Here is a 20,006-nt window from a genome sequence, read left to right as displayed (position 1 = left end):
TTTCTTTTTTTTTTTTTTTTTTTTTTTGAGATGGAGTCTTGCTCTGTCACCCAGACTGGAGTGCAGTGGTGTGATCTCGGTTCACTGCAAACTCCGCCTCCCGGGTTCACGCCATTCTCCTGCCTCAGCCTCCTAAGTAGCTGGGATTACTAGCGCCTGCCACAACTCCCGGCTAATTGTTTGTATTTTTAGTAGAGACGGAGTTTCACCATGTTAGCCAGGGTGGCCTCAATCTCCTGACCTCGTGATCCACCCGTCTCGGCCTCCCAAAGTGCTGGGATTACAGGCATGAGCCACCATGCCCGGCCCAACTATACCATTTTTCAGTGTTGGCACTCATTTTAAATTAAGGTGAGTCTGTAAGATTCACTTAAAGAATGTGTACATCACCATACTCAGCTAATTTTTACATTTTTTGTAGAGACAGGATCTCCCTGTGTTGCCCAGACTGGTCTTGAAGTCCTGAGCTCAAGTGATCTTTCTGCCTCAACCTCCCAAAGTGCTGAGATTGCAGGCATTAGCTACTACATCTGCCCAGCAGATATAATTTTTTAAATGACCAACCTTTGTAACATATATGAGATTCATTTCAAGTGTCTGCAGATATTATATGTACTTAATCATACAAAATTATTTATGATTGAGAATGTTGTGTATTTTTTGTAATTAGCCATCTATTTTTCATTTTTTTACTTTTAAAACCCTGTGATTAAAGGATAGTTACCTATTTTGGGGATCTAAACCAACTCTTGGTTATAAACAGTTGTTATTAAATGCCAGGCGTGGTGGCTCACACTTGTAATCCCAGAACTTTGGGAGGCCGAGTTGGGTGGATCATTTGAGGTCAGGAGTTCAAAACCAGCCTAGCCAACATGGTGAAACCCCATCTCTACTAAAACTACAAAAATCAGCCAGGCACGGTAGCACACACCTGTAATCACAGCTACTTGAGGGACTGAGGCAGGGGAATCACTTAAACCCAGGAGGCAGAGGTTGCAGTGACCTGAGATTGTGCCACTGCACTCCAGCCTGGGTGACAAAGTTAGACATTGTCTCAAAAAAAGAAAAAAAAAGCTGTTATTTGGTAAATATTTGGGTGCTTTTTGTGCAGTATTTAATAAGCACCGGGTTTGTGATTTTTAATGATGTTACCCCAAGTGTCACTTACTTTTTATTTTATTTTACTTTTTGAGATAGAGTCTCACTCTGTTTGCCCAGTCTGGAGTATAGTGGCATAATCTCGACTCACTCTAATCTCCACCTCCCAAGTTCAAATATTTCTCGTGCCTCAGACTCCCAAGTAGCTGGGATTACAGGGGCTTGCCAACATGCCTGGCTAAGTTTAGTATTTTTAGTAGAGATGGGGTATCACCAAATTGGTCGGGCTGGTCTCGAACTCCTGACCTCAAGTGATCGGCCCCCCCTCAGTCTCCCAAAGTGCTGGGATTACAGGTGTGTGCCACCACGCCCGACTCCCAAGTGTCACTTTTGACACAATTCTGCCCTCAAATGACATGTTATATATTGTTATAGAATAATATCAAGATCAAACATGATAGTTAATATTTTATGAGAAAGGTAATTGGTAATATGAATATTTGTGAAGGTGAATTTTCAACCAAAGAAGTAAACTTTTGTTTCAGGGTACATAAAAACAAATGAAAATATTTAAATATCTGGGTCAGTTAACATTTGAAATAAATATTTATGAGCACATTATGTAGTATGCCAATATCATGTAATATCCCTATTAACATTTAATATTAAAATTTATATTTAGGGATACTTACAATATATTATTAATGTCCTTAATATGAATTAGTTCTCAACCAGAGCATTCTTGATAAGAGACTGATGAAAAAAGCAAGCTTCAACCAGGAAAGTCCGTCTAGAGATTAGCTGATATAAAGTAGTGAGAGACTGACATTCTTTTGTGAGAAGACTGTCAGATGTAACTGCTAATTCAGTTTCTCTGCCACAGTAGGTTGTTGCACATAATTATCCTTAGACCTCATCAGACCTAAGGGAAAGGTCTGACACACCATAGGAAATTATGTTCTGTGTGCTTAACCAATGTCCCATCACAGCATGGAAAAACAAGAAGCTTTGCAAGCTGTGATTATGTTAACGGTCTTCTTTTTAAAATGTCTTTCTACCATTAGAATTCTGAAAAGTGTAGTTGAAAAGCCAAACATAATCTTACTTAGATTAGCCTACCTTTGTCTGGGATTCACATTAGCTTATATCTTATCAAATACTGCAAAATCCTAGGAAGTCAACAGATGTTAAAACATATTTTTGGTATTAATCATCAGTAATATGAGGGCAAGGGCTAATGGGCAGGCACTGATTAAAGTTGATCATTTCATAATCCCAAGAAACATGTACTTCCCAAGAGGATAAGCCTTAAAGAAGCATTAGCAAATCACTGTTTCACCCCATCATCTTCAACTATTATGATGAATGAATTGGTGATTTTATTTTAGTCTACAAATCTTAGGGAAAATTCAGGATGTGAGGGGTTATAACCGATGATTTTGTAGAAAAACACATAAAAGATTCTGTTTGTAGCAATATTGCTTGTATTATTCTTTACTATCAAATGAAATAAGGCTCTATGCTTTCTACATCAATATTGGAACATTCAATGAATCAGAAGTGAGGACAATCTATTTCCTTAGCTTTCACAGAGTAGAGGTGATTGTTTTTAATAACCTATTTCTAATTGTTTTTTTAAAATGGAAATAGTTGTTATAGCTCATTTGTTCTGTGTTGAATCTAAACTCTTATGAGGGCAGTATATGTGCTCTTAATGGGATTTTTCCCCCTAATAACTCTAATAGAATATTTTGTCCTTTTCCCATCTGTGAATACGGTAATGAGATAGACTGTCCCTGTGTTCAGTTTGTGGGAGTGGAAGTGTATAGTAGCAGATAAAAGGTAAACAGTGCACTGCAATATGACTAAGGTTGTCAGTAATGAAGATAGCTACAAGGTGCTATTGGAATACAGAGGATTTCTCTCTGGGGAACATAAGCTTAATATCTGACTATCACCAAGATGTTGCTCATACCAACCACAAAATGGCACGTCTTTATAGTTGTTTCAGCTGTCAAACTATATAGATAATGGTTCTAAGAGTTCCATCCATTACTGCGATTTCATTAGTTCTGCCTTTTGCATTAAAACCAAAACGTAATCAGGCCCCATGTATATCCACAATGGAAGATTTTTGCATAATGTATTCATTAAAAATAAACATATCAGATACTAACGTCAGCCTTAATTGTATTTTTATTTTCTGCATTAAACAATGCAGAGATTTGACTAAAGACTGTAACATTTAATAATTTTCAGTTAGAGCCCTTCAGTGAAAGCTTTGAGATAAAGCAACTAGAATCTCAAAGTGATCAAGCCAACTCTGTGATTTAGTATTAACCATAACTATCGCACATGTAAAGGTGAGTTATCCTCTCCAATAGAGGGGAGGCATATAGGAAACATGGGAAAGTAGCAGTATGAACAACAGAGTAAAACAGGTAGTAGAAAACAACAGCATAGGGGTGAAAACCTTGTGAATAAAGAATACTAATTTAAAATGTAAACGTTTTGCAAAGGGAAGATAACTGAATTTCTACATTTTCAGCTCTTTGTATTAAACATTTTGTAATCTGTAACTAGATATTGGTTTTTCTTCTCTACAGAAGATCACCTGATATTTGATAACTTATGCTTTTATTAATTACTACTTGTTTTATAATACCAATGTTTGTGTTCACATCCTCAAGGCTTTATTTTCAAGGAAAAATAAAGTCGTAGTAGCGCAATGTGATAAGCCCCATCTTCCAACCAATTTTTAATTGTCTCACTGGTATGTATATTAGGACTAAATGGCTGTATTCCTTACAAAAAGTAAAATGAGCAATAAGTCAACTGAGTATTCAGGCTATATAAAAACTTCTACCTACTTGGGCCTTGATTATTCTGGTAACATGATTAATGATAGAAAAGTAGATTATGAAATAAGAAAACTAAAAGGCATGTTAAATGCTGTTTAGTCTAAAAGTTTTTAACTGCTGTCTGGTGGAGCAAATGGACACCATCTGTATATGAAAGCCAGATACCAAGAAACTGAGAGTTTACTTAGTGAAACCTACTACTTATGAAAAGTCAAATATCATGTATAACTCATCCAGATCAACTGGTCCCTAGACACTGATTTTTGGGAAGGATGTGAGAGAATTACTGACTCAGATTTAGGGCTTAAAGACTATTGAGAAATTGGAAGGTATTGAGAGATAGGGTTTCATCAGAGTGGACTTAAGTAACCTGGTTGATTTTAGAACTGTCACAGCAAAATCATCATGCTCTGATGCTTGGGGCCTGGCAGAACCTTGCTGGTCTCTGAAGGCTGGGATAAATGAAGCAACAGTAAACCAGGTGCACTCCTTGATTTTTCAGGTAACACAACTTTAGAAAAAAACAATTCTAATACAAGTTTAACCTTATCCTGTTAACTCTAATATTTCAAAATAATTCTAAAACACTAAGACAATGCTTATCCTATTGCCTCCAATAGGATTTTGTATTTTAAATGGTTTACCAAAAAATGTATCTTATACTTTTGGGTAAACTTTATTTTGTTATGCAACCAAAAATCTTAAAACCATCTTAGTACATTAATGTTTTAACAGGTCAACTTTTAGTCTTTATGAGCAGTTTTCACAAAGTTTTACTCAACATTTAAAAAATGTAGTTAACATACTGTAGACACTTCAATATTGCTGCTTATTCTTTGTAATCTTATTTGGCATAATATCATCATGTTCAGAGTTATTTTACAGTCACTTAAAGTGAACAGACACACTCCCTCCTCCCCCCACCCTCAATTAAAAATAAAAAAGGAAAACAGAAAGAAATAAAAAGAACAACAACAAAAAAAAGATTAGGTTCTAGGAGGAGGGACACCCTAATCCAAGTGTGGGGATGCAGAAGTCAGCTTTTTGCACCCATTCTCCATGCTACAGAATAAACTTTAAGACTACAGCCAAATATTTTCTAAAACCTTTCAAGAAGCTCCAGTGGATTTCTGGATTTGTTCCTTTAAAATCAGGATACTCTGCCTTTGCTCAGGGGGCAGCATGGCAATCTGATCTGCAGTCAGTTGAAGAACCTGCATGATCAAAGCAGCCTTTTCCTGATCCTGTGGAGTGACCTGGCTCTGCCCAGGACTAAAACTGCTAGGCTGGCTTCCACCTTGCTTGCTTGCCCCCTGTATGCCTCCTCCTTGTATACCCACTCCTTGTATGCCTGCCCCCTGCATCCCTCCTCCTTGGATGCCTGCTCCCTGCATGCCTGCTCCCTGCATGCCTGCTCCCTGCATGCCTGCTCCTTGTATGCCTGTACCCTGCATACCAGCTCCAGGATTCCCCACCCCTGAAATGCCTGGGACCTGTCTGGGTCCCTGAGAAGGGCCACCTGCCCCTATATTAATGGGACCAGGACCCTGAATTCCACCAGTCATAGGGCCTCTTGTACTGGGGACAGGGCCCCTCATCTCCAATCCTCTTGCATCCATGCCTCTTGCTTCCATCCCTCTGGTTTCCATGGCACAGGTCTCCATTCCTCTCCTCTCCATTACACGTGTCTCTAAGACCTCAGTTTCCATGGCGCGAGTCTCCATCGCTCGAGAATCTCTACTACCTCTACCATCCATAGGTAGACCCCTTTGATCTATCATGGGGCCTCTGGGCTCTCCAATTAGCAGTCTGGGATCTCCTAATGGCCCTCCCCTCATCTCATGTGAGGAAGGGCCACGAGTGTCATGACCAGAGGCATGATGCATGGGGGGACCCTGATGGGGTGGACCCAGATAACCTCTGGGCTCCACTTCTCCAGTGACTGAAAGCAAAGTCCCTCCACGTGGGTCATTTGGAGCATCTCCTAACAGTCCTCGAGGAGGCAGACCACCAGGAGTCATGGGTCCACGAGGTATAGGAGCTCTAGGATCTGACATCTGCACTTGTCCCCGCTCTAAAGGCACTGGGCCAACCCCTGGCATTCCAAGTTGGGGCTGCATTGCTCCTCCAGGAGTTAAGGAACCAGGACCAGGTCCGGGAACTGCAGCTGGCATTGGCCCTGGAGCTGGAATTCCACCCTGGATAGGAGTCTGCATCAGAGGAGGAATGTCCTTCACAGGTCTTCTAGCCAAATGCTGAGGCTGAGGGGCTGGTGGATTCTGCTGGTTCAGCAGAACATTAGGTCCTGGGCAGAGCCCAGGGCCAGGGCCAGGGCCAGGACCAGGGCCAGGGCCAGGGCCAGAGACAGACACAGATTGAGATTTGCCTGGGATCAGTGGTGTGACATGTATCTTCCGATGAAGAATTTTCAGAGCAATCTCTGGGTCCATGATTCTCATCACTACTTGTGCCTGCAACAGCGCATAAGCCAGTTGTGGATTTTGAAGTAACATGTTTCGAGCTTCCTGGTGGCTGTTTTGGACACAGAGCTTCATCTGCTTCATCAGCTCAAACATCTGCTCCGGGGGGAGACTGGCTACTGCTCTGGTAATCGATTCAGGGGCATCTTCTGGATCGATGGGATCCCCATAGGGTGAGTCAATAATGGGCGCTGCAGGCCCGAGGCTCTTTAACTCCTCCTTATTCTTTTCACTGGCAGCATTGTCCACCCGAAGCGCTCTGCCACTGAACTCCCGCCCATTGAGGTTCCGCATGGCACTAAGCGCGGTTTCCTGGTCTTGGTATTCGCAGAAGCCATAGCCCTTGGGTTTTCCCGTCTCTCTATCGTATACCAGCCGGAAACTGACAACAGAACCAACCTCCGAGAAAATGTCCTTTAACTGCTCCTCAGTTGCCTCATACGGAATGTTCCCCACGAACACGGAACGCAGTGATCGATCCATTGCCGGGTCTCTCACCGCCAAACTCGACATGATTCCGGTTGTGCACACTGCCGATAGCGGATTCTTCCAGGCGTCTGTCCTCTTGCGACCGACACTTCCGCTGAGCAACGGAAGCGGCTCTCAAGATCCGGGCAGAAACCGTACTACTTCGCTTGAATCGTTCTGCTTGCCTGTGGAACCTGCATCCCACTAACAAGGTATCTAATGCTTTAAGTCCCTGATCCTTCGTGGTTCTGTCAGCTTCTTATTAAAGAATCGCATGATTCCTTTCCCATTTCACCTTCCGCCGACTTTCTGTGGAGCCCCAACAGCCCCGTACGGCACCCTTGGTACGAGATGACCACAGTAAAGATGGCAGCATAGACTTCACCGTAGTAACTGGGAGGGGACTCCTCTCTAGACGTCAAAGGCGGTTTTGCTTCCGTTCCACCGGCGGGAAACCGCCAACCGAAAGCGGATTTAAGGCGGCATGTTTTTTTCTGACAAAGTATTTTCATGTGGCCTTTTATTATAGTATAGTTAAGCTAGATTTCAAATCACATTCCAGACTGAGGCAAAAGCGTAGTCGTTTCAAAGCACATTTGAGATTTGCCCCTTAAAGTAAAACAGTATTATATCTCCTTTTTAGAACAACGCTTTTGGAAATTAACTGACAAGAAATATAAACTGAAGCGTGTGCCGACTGGACCCTTCCCCCACTCTGTTGCTTCCTATAACCGCTGTTAATGGATGGGTGGCGGACCCTTCTAGGTTTTCCTGAGCACACGGGCAGCAGTCGCGCTATTCCTAATATTACGGTTTTCTTCCTTAATAATAACCGATTTCAATATTAATTGGTGATTAAATAAATTAGTGATTAATTAGTTATTAGCATTTTATGGCTTCAGAGTATGGAATAATGAAATTTACTTAACTATCCCTACATTAATTGGTTCTGATTTTTATTATATCATGCAGTGAATCCACCACTTCCATGAAGGGAAAAACAAATAGTGGTTGTCTTCTGCTGTTAGCTTTGCAGGCAGGAGTTAAAACATATTCACTGTGGGGTTTCCCGGACTCCAGTTCGAAGATAGACTTGAAACTTGGGGACGGCTAGGTAAATTCCCAAGTACAAGCAGCCGAAAAGAGGCAAAGTCAGGATTCTAACCCAGGTTGGTCTCGCATAGCTCCAGATCTACACTGCCTTACGCATATTGAATATTTGAAATGCAGCTGGTGTGATTGAGGAATTGAATTTTAAATTTCATTTTTTATTAATTTAAATATAAAAACTAATATTCAGTAGGCTATTGGAAAACTTTTTTAGTATTTATGACAACTTGGGTATAAAATCTACTTTTGCAATAATAAATTGTATTTTAAATAAAAATCATTTCACAGAACACTAAGACAAAAAAAAAGAAAGTACTTCCAGTCAAAATTTAACATTCCAGTTGAGGTATGCCATGCATGTAAGACACGTGAAAGATTTTAATGATCAAATACCAAAAAATGTAAAAAATAGCTCATCAATTTTATATTGTTTATAAGTTGAAATGTAATATTTTTATATACTGGATTAAAAATTATTTTGAAGTTAATTCATTTCACTTTTTAAAATGTGGCTATTAGAAAATTTAAAATTATATATATAGATTGCATTATACATCTGTGGACTGGACTGCTCCAAGTCTGTGCTTTAACTCCAAAACAGAATTATTTTATTCTGAAATATGCTTCTTAAGTGGATTATGAAACTTCTAAATTTCAGCAAAAAAAATTGTATTATGTATCCTCAGAATCCTTGTCCAATGAATAAATTTGACATGAGTATGATGGTTTAGTTGCAAATAAGACATCCATTTACCTTCAAGTTTTTGAAACGGTTCTGCACTTAGCTGTTCACCCAAGACGCACGACAGTTTAGTTTATATTTGCAAATGATAAGGTGCATTTATATCACCTAACAAGATTTTCCTGCTGTATCAAAGAAACAGAATAGCCACCTGCTACCAATGTTTTCCCAGTGTGATTCATTTATTGGGGACAAAAGGGGAGGGGTTAAGGATAATATCATTTCAAAAAACTGAAGACAAATTTGTTTTTCTTCCTTCTACACCATCACTTTACAAAGAGAAGCCATACCTTTTTTATACATCTTCCATCAAGGGTAACTTACAAGTTGAATATGTGTGTAATTGTGTGTGTATTAAATGTAGTAATCATGAAGATGGTAACGGGGTACTATAATATTTTGCAAAATTCATAGAAGATCGCACAGCTTGACAGAGTTTCTTTACTGCTGATACTATCTAAACCAGTGGTCCTCACATGCATCAGAACCACCTTGAGCCACGGCTTGTTAAGTCAGATTCTGCTTTAGCAGGTCTGGAGAATTTGCATTTCTAATAAGCTCTCAGGTGAAGCTGATGCTGCTGGTTTGGAGATCTTTAAGAATCATTGGTCCTAGGGATTGTTAGTAGATTTTCTCATTTATATCAGACCGAACTAAATTTAGTACACTCTATTAAAAGGTTTGAGGTAAAGGTTTTAAAAACATTATTAATTTACTATTAATATACTATTCTAGTACATGCTGATCTGCTACTGAAGATACCCTGGACATGAAGACTGGGTGAACAGAGAGTAGTTGAAGGACTATGGGGTCAAACAGGAAGGGAGAAGTTATGACTATAGAGTGTGCTTTAGTCACAGGCTTTCCATGTTCTCTTTAGTCCCACTATTGCAAACTAGTAGAATGATTTGTCATGCCCCCCTTCATACAGGACCAGTGTGACCCACCATGTAATTCTATGCCTAGAACACATAAACTAATACTTATTGTTAACTGAATGGCCCCAAATCAAGAGCTCAGAGAAACCTATGTATATTTCCTGGTACCATTACATATTTTTTTATAGATCTAACTTGGAAGAACATCCATTTTTATACTGCTTTTTTATTCCCATAAAGTTTAAATTTTAGATATTTATAGCATGGCATACACTCTGAAGAAAAGTGTACATGGTATAGTGTATGTTCAGATGTTGATTCATTCAATAGATTGATACTAAATATGTTAAGATTGATTTCAAACACACAAGAGAATGTATGGCCAAATGGAAGCTGTCCTCTAATCACTTTCAGAAACTACAAACTTAATCCATTGCTCAAAATGATTTTTTTTTTTTTTTTTTTTTTTGACACAGGATTTCACTCCTGTCAGCCAGGCTGGAGTGCAATGGTGTGATCTTGGCTTACTGCAGCCTCTGCCTCCTGGGCTCAAGTGATTCTCCTGCTTTAGCCTCCCGAGTAAAGACTACAGGCGTATGCCACCGCTCATGGCTAGTTTTTTGTGTATTTTGTAGAGACGGGGTTTCACCATGTTGGCCAGGCTGGTCTTGAACTCCTGAACTCAAGCGATATGCTTGCCTCAGCCTCCCAGTGGGCATTATAGGTATAAGACACTGCACCTGGCCTCAGACTGATTTTTGAACTTCTACCCTGAAATTGCTTTGGGCCTCATTTGTAAGTCATACTAGAAAATCAGTACACTAACTGAACAGTGTACTTTATTTTTAACAAAGAACAGGATTATGCAACAAAATCACCCAACTTCCTGACCAGATTTGGCAAAAATGTCATGCTTAGCTAATTCCAAATATCAAATCTTACATCAGAATATAAAATTCTATAAACTTTGAGGGAATTTAAGAAAAAGATTCACCATAGAGTATAGGAAAAAACAAAAGATTCACTGTATATTAAGTAGACAAATTGCAAAGACAAGAACTAAAAATATTTTGAGTAATGGCAGGCATTTTTTGAAATAAGTGTATGGGTCCTTCAAGGAATAGCTCAAATAAACTGCTCCACAAAGCTTTCTATGACCTTTCTACCCTTTCTTCTAGGTTAGAAGTAATTTTGTTTTTCTTTGGATATAAACTATTCCTTATAACTTGTACCTTTCTGGTTATAGTAACTCCTTTACCTTTCAGTAAAATTGCAATTTTCCTTCTAAACTATAAAATAATTGTATATGCCCCTTTATCAGTTAACTAAGTGCCTCAATTTATTATTTCATTCCATCAATATTTATTCCAAACACTGACAATATAGCAGTGAAAACAATAGACAGTCTACCAGAACAGAAGGTCTCTAAGTGTGGTCCTTGGTTCAGTGGCATCAGCATCACCTGGAAATATCTTAGAAAATAAAAGTTTGGGGCCCTACTCCAAATCTATTGCATCAGAAACAGAGAAATCTTTGAACAAGTTTTCCAGGTAACTCTAATTCAAGCTCAATTTTGAGAACCACCACATTATAAGAATGCAATCATAGTTGCCAGGCACAGTGACTCACGCCTGTAATCCTGCCACTTTGGAAGGCGGAGGCGGGTGGGTCATTTGGTCAGGAGTTCAAGACCAGCCTGGCCAACATGGTGAAACCTCGTGTCTACTAAAAATGCAAAAATTAACCAGGTGTGGTGGTGCGTGCTTCTAATCCCAGCTATTTTGGAGGCCGAGGTGGGAGGATCGCTTGAACGTGGGATGTGGATGTTTCAGTGAACTGAGATCACACCACTGCATTCCAGCCTGGGCAACAGAGTAAAACTTCCATGTCCAAAAGAAAAAGAAAAAACAAAACCAGAATGCAATTATAGTATAGATAGCTGATAGATAGATAAACAGATAGATAAATATTTTGTTTTCACCTCTGTATCCTCAACACCTGGGATAGAGCTCAGCACAGGTGGATGTTCATTATATATTTGTTGAATGCATGACAGGAAATGACTTTAAAGTTTGTTAATTCACAAATATTTCATTTTACCAAGGACAGAACCTGTGGCATTGAATAATGTGCCTCAAATCAAAGAGAAGACATGCTGCCAGGACCCTTGTCATTTTATTCCTAGGTCAGTGATAGTTCTTCCACGTTGCCATTTGATAAAATAGATATGCAATAAAGTACGTAGAGATGGAAGAGAGTGATATGGTCTAGATCATCAAGGAAAGCTTTCTGATGGAAATGAGATTTAGGGATGGGTTATAATCTGGCATAGATAGGTAGAAGATGAAGAAAATAAACCAGGAGCTAGTAATAGCCAACGCATGAAATTGGGACCTGGTGTTTTTTATGGCCTCAGAGGAAACCAACAGAGCTGGTGACTAGTGTGACAAAAGATGGGCTTCTGGGACAGATTACAAAAGGTTTTGAAGTTCAGATTCAGGAATGTGAACTTGATGTGAGAGTCAGTATGCTTCCTTCACCACCTCCTGAAACACGAACATAGAATAATAATGGCAGAGGCTTAAGAATACCAAACTTATCTAATCCTTTTCTATGTATTTTCTACCTAGGCTGTTCTTTTTAATTCCTTATAACTTTTAATCTAAATTGTGGCAGTTGTTCTTCCTACATATAACATACTCATTATGTAGCTTCATTCTCATTACTTGCCCTCCATCCCTTCACATATTCTCCTCTGGCTAAATTGTACCACTCACTTTTTACCATACATAATCTGTATTTTTTCACCTCCTAGCTTTTTGTGATACTGTTTGTCAGGAATGCCTCCTTTTTTCCTCTTCTTCTCTTCCGTCCCCTGTGTTTAAATCTTTCTGTTCTTCAATGCTTACCTCAAAGACTTTCCATTTAGAGTATTGGTTTGGTATTCATTGTCTTCTATATTAGAGGTATCAATATTCTTGTATTACCATAAAATCTATATCTGATTGATACTCTGCACGATGCCTAGTCCAGTACCTTTTATATTCTAAGCACTTAGTAAATATTTTTTAAATTAATACAAGATCATCTTACAATAACAAAATATAGATGTTAACCAAATGATAATTTAGAGCCTTTTGCTTACAAAATACTTTTCTCTGGGTTCCCATGTTTAGTCCTGATAACAGTCTTATGAAGTACATACAATTGTTTCCTGATTTTTAACAATGAAGAAACTCAGAGTTATTATGTAGAACTTTACCTAACAATGGACTCACTCAAAATACAGATACTTTATAAAGGCAAACTCTGAGCACTTAGTAGGGAGAAGGCTCTTTGATAAATGCTTTATATAATATAATATTTCATTCTTTCTGCAACCTTTTGAAGATAGGCAGTCACAGTTTCTCAATTTATAGGTAAAGAACAGAGGCACAGAGAAGTTAGCATAGGCACTAGTGTGCCTATGCTAACTAGCAGAATGAGGATTTGAACACACACCATTTGACTTAAGAAATCAAGTTCATAAATCATTGTTCTATTAAGTGAGTTGCCTAAGGGTACATAGCTAGTAAGTGGCATAACGACAATCTGAAAGCAGGTCTCCTGAATTTAAACTTTCTATTTCACAAGTAGTAGAGTAATCACAAGTTATTGTTGCCTGGGCACCATCTCCCTTGGCCTTTTTCCTGATTGTCTCTGAATGTAACTAACTGCAGTTGTGACATCACAATCAGTGCTGTGGTGACGGATGGACTGTGAGGTATAAAGACTGAAGCAATTGAGAAAATGTTTTCCTTTTTCAATTTGCAGGACTATAGTTAAACTTCACATAAGGACTTTTATAAGGCATCCAGTTAAAGATGCATTTTTCCATAAAATGAAAGAGCCCAAATTAATTTGGTATATAACTTTTTTCCCCAAAATGTTAAACATATTTAATATGAAACAATATACAGAGGAATAAAAAGCAAATTTCATTTACTCAAACTCCTAACCTCAAATGCTCCACCTGCCTCAGCCTCCCAAAGTGCTGGGAGTGAGCCACAATGCCTGGCCCCGAATTTCATTTACTTATACACAGGATGAATCACTGTTATTGGCAAGTGCAGATTACATGAATTTGGGACTGCTGGGAGTCTGCCATTTCTGGACTTGAGGTTGAACAGAACCAAATGTTCTCCCTGGAAGGGATTGCGAAGTCCAGCCCCATTTTTTTTTTTTTTTTTAAATAGATAAAGAGTATGATGCCCAGGAAAGTAAAGAAATTAGACCAGGGTCAAATGTCCACTTACTGATCTAGCTTGTAAAAGGATTTAGATATTCAGATTTTTCTCATCCAAAGTATGCTCTCAGCCCTTAGAAAAGGCAGTAGAGTGAAAGAATTAAGAACACAGAGATTTTAATGTCAGAGTGACTTAGACTGGCTACCTAGTTCAACAAGTAATTGTGTGGCCTTGTACAAGTTACTTCACCTCTCTGTGGTTTCATTTCCACATCTTTTACATGAGAATAATGTCACCCGTATTGGATTGTTGTGTGGTGGAATACAGGATGTACTTATATTTTTATTATTCCTTACATTGTATGGTAATTATTAATCTACATTTGTTATGTAGTAATAGTAGATGAAGTAGCATCTTATGTGGAAAGAGACACAAGTTTTAGTCTAATGCTATTTATTTGGGGGCCTGTATCTTTATTTTTATTATTGAAGGGCTTGTACTTGTACTAATGGTCTTGTCAGATTATATTATTTTCAAGTTGTACAACCTTAACACTGCCATTTTAGCTTGCGGTAGATTTGTAGTTGAAGTGGATACTTTTTAGGCTTGATCTCATAGAATATTTCAATGAGAATTTTACTGATCATCTTGGTGCACATTAGGTTCTTGTACTAAACCATGAAATGCACTCTTCAAATATTTAGTCAGCTAGAATTCCACTGGTCCATTTTTATTCAAAGGGCCTGCCTGAACTTTGACTATGGAGGATATAGGCTTATTTAACACCACATTGTTCTGCCACGCAGGTACCTATTTGAGCACATAGTCCTGCTCAGGGTGATATTAGGACTACTACTTCTAAGTGTGCACTGGCAGACATAGGCCATTTATTTAAACATAGAAAGGCATAACTAACTGGACAAGAAGCAGAGCTCCCTTATTCGTGCTTCAGGCTGTCACCCGAAGGAACGCAGAAGTATCCTCATAAACTGTGGAAAAGTACAAGCCCTGTAACTAGGTCTGAATAAAGATACCCTGTTTAAGTGGAACAACGCATGAATCTTTTTTTTTTTTTGTCCTGTGACCAGAACAATACAACACCTTACTTCAGAGAAATGTGTAAACTGCCACTCACTTCAGAAATTTGGCTAGTATATCTCTTCTGAGGCTAGGCTGGTCTGAGAATGTGCCTATATTTATACCAAGTTACAGGAAAGAGGCCTTTCTGAAACATTTGATTCCAGGCTTAGACTGTTGAAAAATAACAAAAGTCAGTTTAACAGAATATATTTTAGATTCATTATCACGGTTGAACGATCCTTGAAAAACATTACTTCAGGAATGCCAGTTTAAATTTATCTTCTAACTCTAGATTATCGGGTTAGAAATTAGATAGAAAACCTAAAATCTAATGTTTATAGGAATGTAGTAGCTAGCGCTTTATGGTACAAATACCAATTCCAACCAAGGTAAGCAAAGGAGGTGGTGGTTTTTTTCATGAGATTTTGTTATCTCTCAGAACCCACAGAAATTAGTCTGCTAGGCTGCTGTATTAGAATACCACAGACTTAAACAGAAATTTATTTTCTTACAGTCCTACATGCTGGAAGTTCAAATTCAAGGTGCCAATAGGTTTGCTTTCTCCTGATCCTCTCTCCTTACCTTGCAAATGGCTGCCTCCTCAGTGTCCTCACTTCGCCTGCTGTGTGCAGGCACTCTGGTGTCTCTTCCTTTTCCTATAGGGACTCTCATTGTGTTAGATTAGGGGTCCACACGTATGACTCATTTAATTATGATTATCTCTTTAAAGGCTCTGTCTCTAAATACAGTCACAATGCAGGCAGGCCTTCAACATAAGAATTTTGAGGGACATAGTTGACTCCATAACAAGCCGTAGGGCAGTAACCTCTAGGAAAAGAAAAAATGGATAATTGTTGGCATTCAGAATACTCTATTCCCAACTCTTTCTCTCTCTCTCAAAATCTCTGTCTCCCCACTCCCTTCCTCGCTCCCTCTTCACTGCATCTGTTTGTACATTTGTGGTGGTTTTCCTCTGTTGAAAGATCAGATCTCCTATTTCTCTCTCTAGTCCATTGTCATTCCAGTTTTCTGGAACTGGGAATCTGAAGGTCTGGCTTTATTCTGATGTGTATCTGTGATTCAATTCAGCATTGTTGAGAGGTTGGAGCCAGAATGATAGTGAGAGCATTTACCAGTCTACGTCTGCTGGGGCCCAGTAGTCAGCTGGAGCAGGAGGAACCCCACAGACCTTTGTGGTGCCAGTTGTTAACCTCCTTTACCTTTCAGGTCATGGAGGGGTCAGGAGACTGATTTAAGGGGCTCCAGGGAGCATCTATCATCCTGTACCACTGGTGTAGCCATACTGGTTACTGCTGAATATCTATCCTGGTTGACCATGAATTCCAAAAATACTTCAGTGATCTACTCTTATGAAGGAAGGGAGCAGTTAAAAGGGCTGTTTTGAGCTAGGCAACCATTTCCAATGCACATTCTGCCAGAGAAAGTTTGTCTACAACCTTCCTCTAAATCATTCTCTCAATCTCTGAAAACATAAAACATTTCCAAAATAAATCATTCTCTTAGAATTGTTTAAATGTGGACTTCCAGTTAGAAAAATGGTCTAATATAAAACAGTAGAGGAATGTTTACCCACCAATTCACAGTCTTTAGAAAGTTCACACCATATATAATGCATGATGTTCTTGAAGGTGAATACAGTGTACATTTTAAAATATCAAACTCTTCCATCCTGCATATAAAAATATTGACAATTTTTCTTGACAGTTTAATGATAATATAATAGCGACAATTCTTTCAGTTACTATCATCTTTATCACTATCATCTGACATTTATGTTGAAATAGCTGCATATACATTCTTGCAGAGCAGTACAATGAGAAACTTTTCTCTCTGCCCTCCGGGTGTTTGTCAATTCCATCCTGGCTCTGGGGAACAAAACAAGTGCCTGCAGGAAAACAGGAAAGTGCAAATGACCTACTCCTCTGGGGCTCAGCCTTTTATTAGCCTTGAAAATGGAATTGTGTGTGTTGGTCCATAGCCCTTGAGGGGTCTAGGAAAGAGAAGCTGATGCCTGCAGGGAGAATAAAGAAAGTGCCAATATGTTTCTTTCCATGTAGTGGTCTGGAGTTTGCTGCCAAGGTCCCAGGACTGGGTAATTGTTGCAGGTCTTCATTTTTATCAGCAGGACTTCCACAGGGAGGAGAGGTTCTGAGAAATCCTTCTGGCAGCAGGTGTCTGCAGATGGGGAGGCAGAGATGAGGGAGGGAAGGAAAGTGTTTGCATCCCCGTCAGGAAGGAAACTTACCTGACACATTTCAGAGCAGCAAGGGTTTGACAATGCTTTAGGATACTAAAGTTAGGATACTCATTTATTCAACTAAAAGTTATCCAGAGTGTATTTTATAAATACTTTCTGAGTGTATACTTTGTGGAAGGCAGGCACACAGTTGGACAATATGGGAGTTTAAATGTGAACGAAAATGTGACTTCCCTTTTCAGTAGTACTTCCACAGGAAACTTTATCATTAGCCTTCTCTTGAACTTACACTGAGGATGTATGGTGCTCAGATTTGAGTCTCTGGCAGAAGAACAGCCGTGCCTGCAAGGAGTTTCCCTTCTGTCAGACATGATAGAGAATAGAGAATTTGAGTAGAGAGTTTTCAAATGCATTTTTTGATTTGTTTGATTTCCTGAGAGGTATATAGAAAATGAAAATGTAACTGCTGTTCATCCATTGACCCTCTTTCTGGGGTTCAAGATGAAAGATTATTTTTCTTTATTACTGAGAAAAGGACTGTCACTCCCCAAACTCTATCTACCTATATATACTGAAGATAGGAATGATGACTCATAGCAGCATTCCACTCAAAGTCAGCATAACACTAAAGTTCCGCATACACCCCTTCATCTAGAAGCAGAAGCTTCACGCAAGCCTGCTCTGTGGATAGTACATTGTTGCCAGGCCACTGATTCTTTGAGCAGCTAATGGTCATTTCATGGCCAGAGTTCTTAAACGCTACCCTTAAAGCATGATTTCTTGAGAACAATATTTACCACATAAGTAAACATAGAACCAAATTTATTACTTAAATGACTACAATTAAATTTAAATATCATTTGTACTTAAAGCAAATGATGCCATCAGTTTCTTCTCACAAGTGAAGCATGATAGCTTGCTAACCGGGGACAGCAGAGTCAATGTGCCTGTTGATGCCATGATACATCGTCCTGTTTTATGGGGGAGGGAATTATTTTTATTTAATTTTCTTTTTTGTTAATAGAGATGGGGGGGGAGGTCTCCTCATGTTAGCAGGCTGGTCTCGAACTCCTGGCTTCAAGCAAGCCTCCCATCTTGGCCTCCCAATGTGCTGGGATTACTGGCATGAGCCATCACACCCAGTCAGTGGGATTTTCTTTTTTAAACATGTGAAAGAATTACAATTCCCCTTTAGGGCTGGTCAGTGACTAGCTGTGTTAATTATGTTGTTTGAGAACTTTGCTTCCTAAGCTGACCTTTCTTTTACTTTTCTTTTCTTTTCTTTTCTTTTCTTTTTTTTTTTTTGAGATGGAGCCTCACTCTGTCACCCAGGCTGGAGTGCAGTGGTGCGATCTTGGCTCACTGCAAGCTCTACCTCACAGGTTCATGTCATTCTCCTGCCTCTGTCTCCCGAGTAGCTGGAACTATAGGCGCCCGCCACCATGCCTGGCTAATTTTTTGTATTTTTAATAAAGACAGGGTTTCACCATGTTAGCCAGGATGGTCTTGATCTCCTGATCTCGTGATCCACCCGCCTCGGCATCCCGAAGTGCTGGGATTACAGGCGTGAGCCACCGCGCCTGGCCTGACCTCTCTTTTTCATATACAGTCTCCTAATTTTTTCTCGTTCTCCTGTTTCTGCAGTTGCTGCCCACTATGTCCATTACTTTCTGACCTCCTTCTTTAACTTAAAATGTAAGTGTGTATGCTTCCTGTTGTCTAGGTAGAGGAGAGTTATTCTCCTAAAAAGAATTGCACCATACGAAACTGAAGTTGTCTTGCCTTTAGTTTCCCTCCTTTTGGCTCCAAGGCAATTCTGATTGTTTATCTCAAAACTGTAGCATTTTTTGTCTACTTCCTTTGGAAGACACCAGCACTTTTCCTGTGTGTAGGAAGAAACTGTCAGTGATTGTGGGTGGTTGGGTGAGAAACCAGATAAGATGGATTGTTGGAAAAGTTAAATTGGTGGAGAGTGTTTGAGCTGTGGGTGAACTTAGAAGAAAACATTTTAATAGATAGATCCAGAATGGCAAAGACTGCAATAAACCATGGGGGTAATTCTTATATTCTTTTCTTCTTTTCTCTTTGAATAGTCTTTCCATATACATTTTGGGGAGGAAAAATATATTTTCCTCAGCCATCCTGGGTTCATGGCTGAGGTTCCTATAATAAACAGATGAAGCAGAGGAAAACATATAAATTTAATGAATATAAGTTATATATGATACAGGAGCCTTCATAAGGAAATGAAGACCTGACAAAACTGGCAAACATGAGTAATTTTATGCTAAGTTTGATGAAAATTGGATAGTCATGGAGAAATATGAAAGGAGGACAAAAGTTTGTGATGTAACTATAGTAAACTGGGGGAATCTTAGCAAAGCCTGTTTGTTCAGTTTCTTCTTGGCACCTCCGTGTCTCCTTTCCTCTGAGTATAGGGAGGGCACCTCTTACATGGTCTTATGACTTGCTCCAGGGGAAGATCAGAAAGTCCTTACTAGATTTTATGACCTGGTTCCAGAAAGAAAGGTCCAGAGAAGGTGAGAGTGATCTTCCTGTTTCTTCTGTTTTCTCAAATGCCAAGGTGCCATATTTTGGGGAAGTGTGTCCTGAACTCTATTAACATTTATCTATTAAAATTATTGTCAAGTTTTAATGCTTATTTGCAACACTATTTGGAAAATTGAAGATTTAATATACAGCAGTATAATTATACAACTCTAAGTGTCTTTTTTATAAATGTAGACTCTAAAATATTATTTAATCCTCAGCCTCACATAAGAGAGCCATGTGAATCCAAACAATTATTATTAGAATTACAATGCCATCCTGTACTAAGTGTTCT

At 39.2% G+C, this 20,006-nt stretch overlaps 2 protein-coding genes across 2 annotated transcripts in view; one reads left to right on the top strand and one right to left on the bottom strand.

The window, feature by feature from the left end:
* Positions 1–20,006, top strand: part of LOC108523607 (cGMP-dependent protein kinase 1-like) — a 626,604-nt gene that overhangs the window by 242,260 nt on the left and 364,338 nt on the right. The window lies entirely within an intron of this gene.
* CSTF2T (cleavage stimulation factor subunit 2 tau variant) lies at positions 3,277–7,284 on the bottom strand. The gene has a single exon (XM_017864292.1). The coding sequence runs from the start codon at positions 6,950–6,952 to the stop codon at positions 5,069–5,071; it is 1,884 nt and encodes a 627-aa protein (XP_017719781.1). The 5' UTR covers positions 6,953–7,284; the 3' UTR covers positions 3,277–5,068.

This window comes from Rhinopithecus bieti, unplaced genomic scaffold (assembly GCF_001698545.2).
Source record: "Rhinopithecus bieti isolate Rb0 unplaced genomic scaffold, ASM169854v2 scaffold_73860, whole genome shotgun sequence".
NCBI lineage: Eukaryota > Metazoa > Chordata > Mammalia > Primates > Cercopithecidae > Rhinopithecus > Rhinopithecus bieti.
The sequence above is the reverse complement of the archived record's forward strand: the minus strand, read 5'-3'. Positions and strand labels throughout refer to the sequence as shown.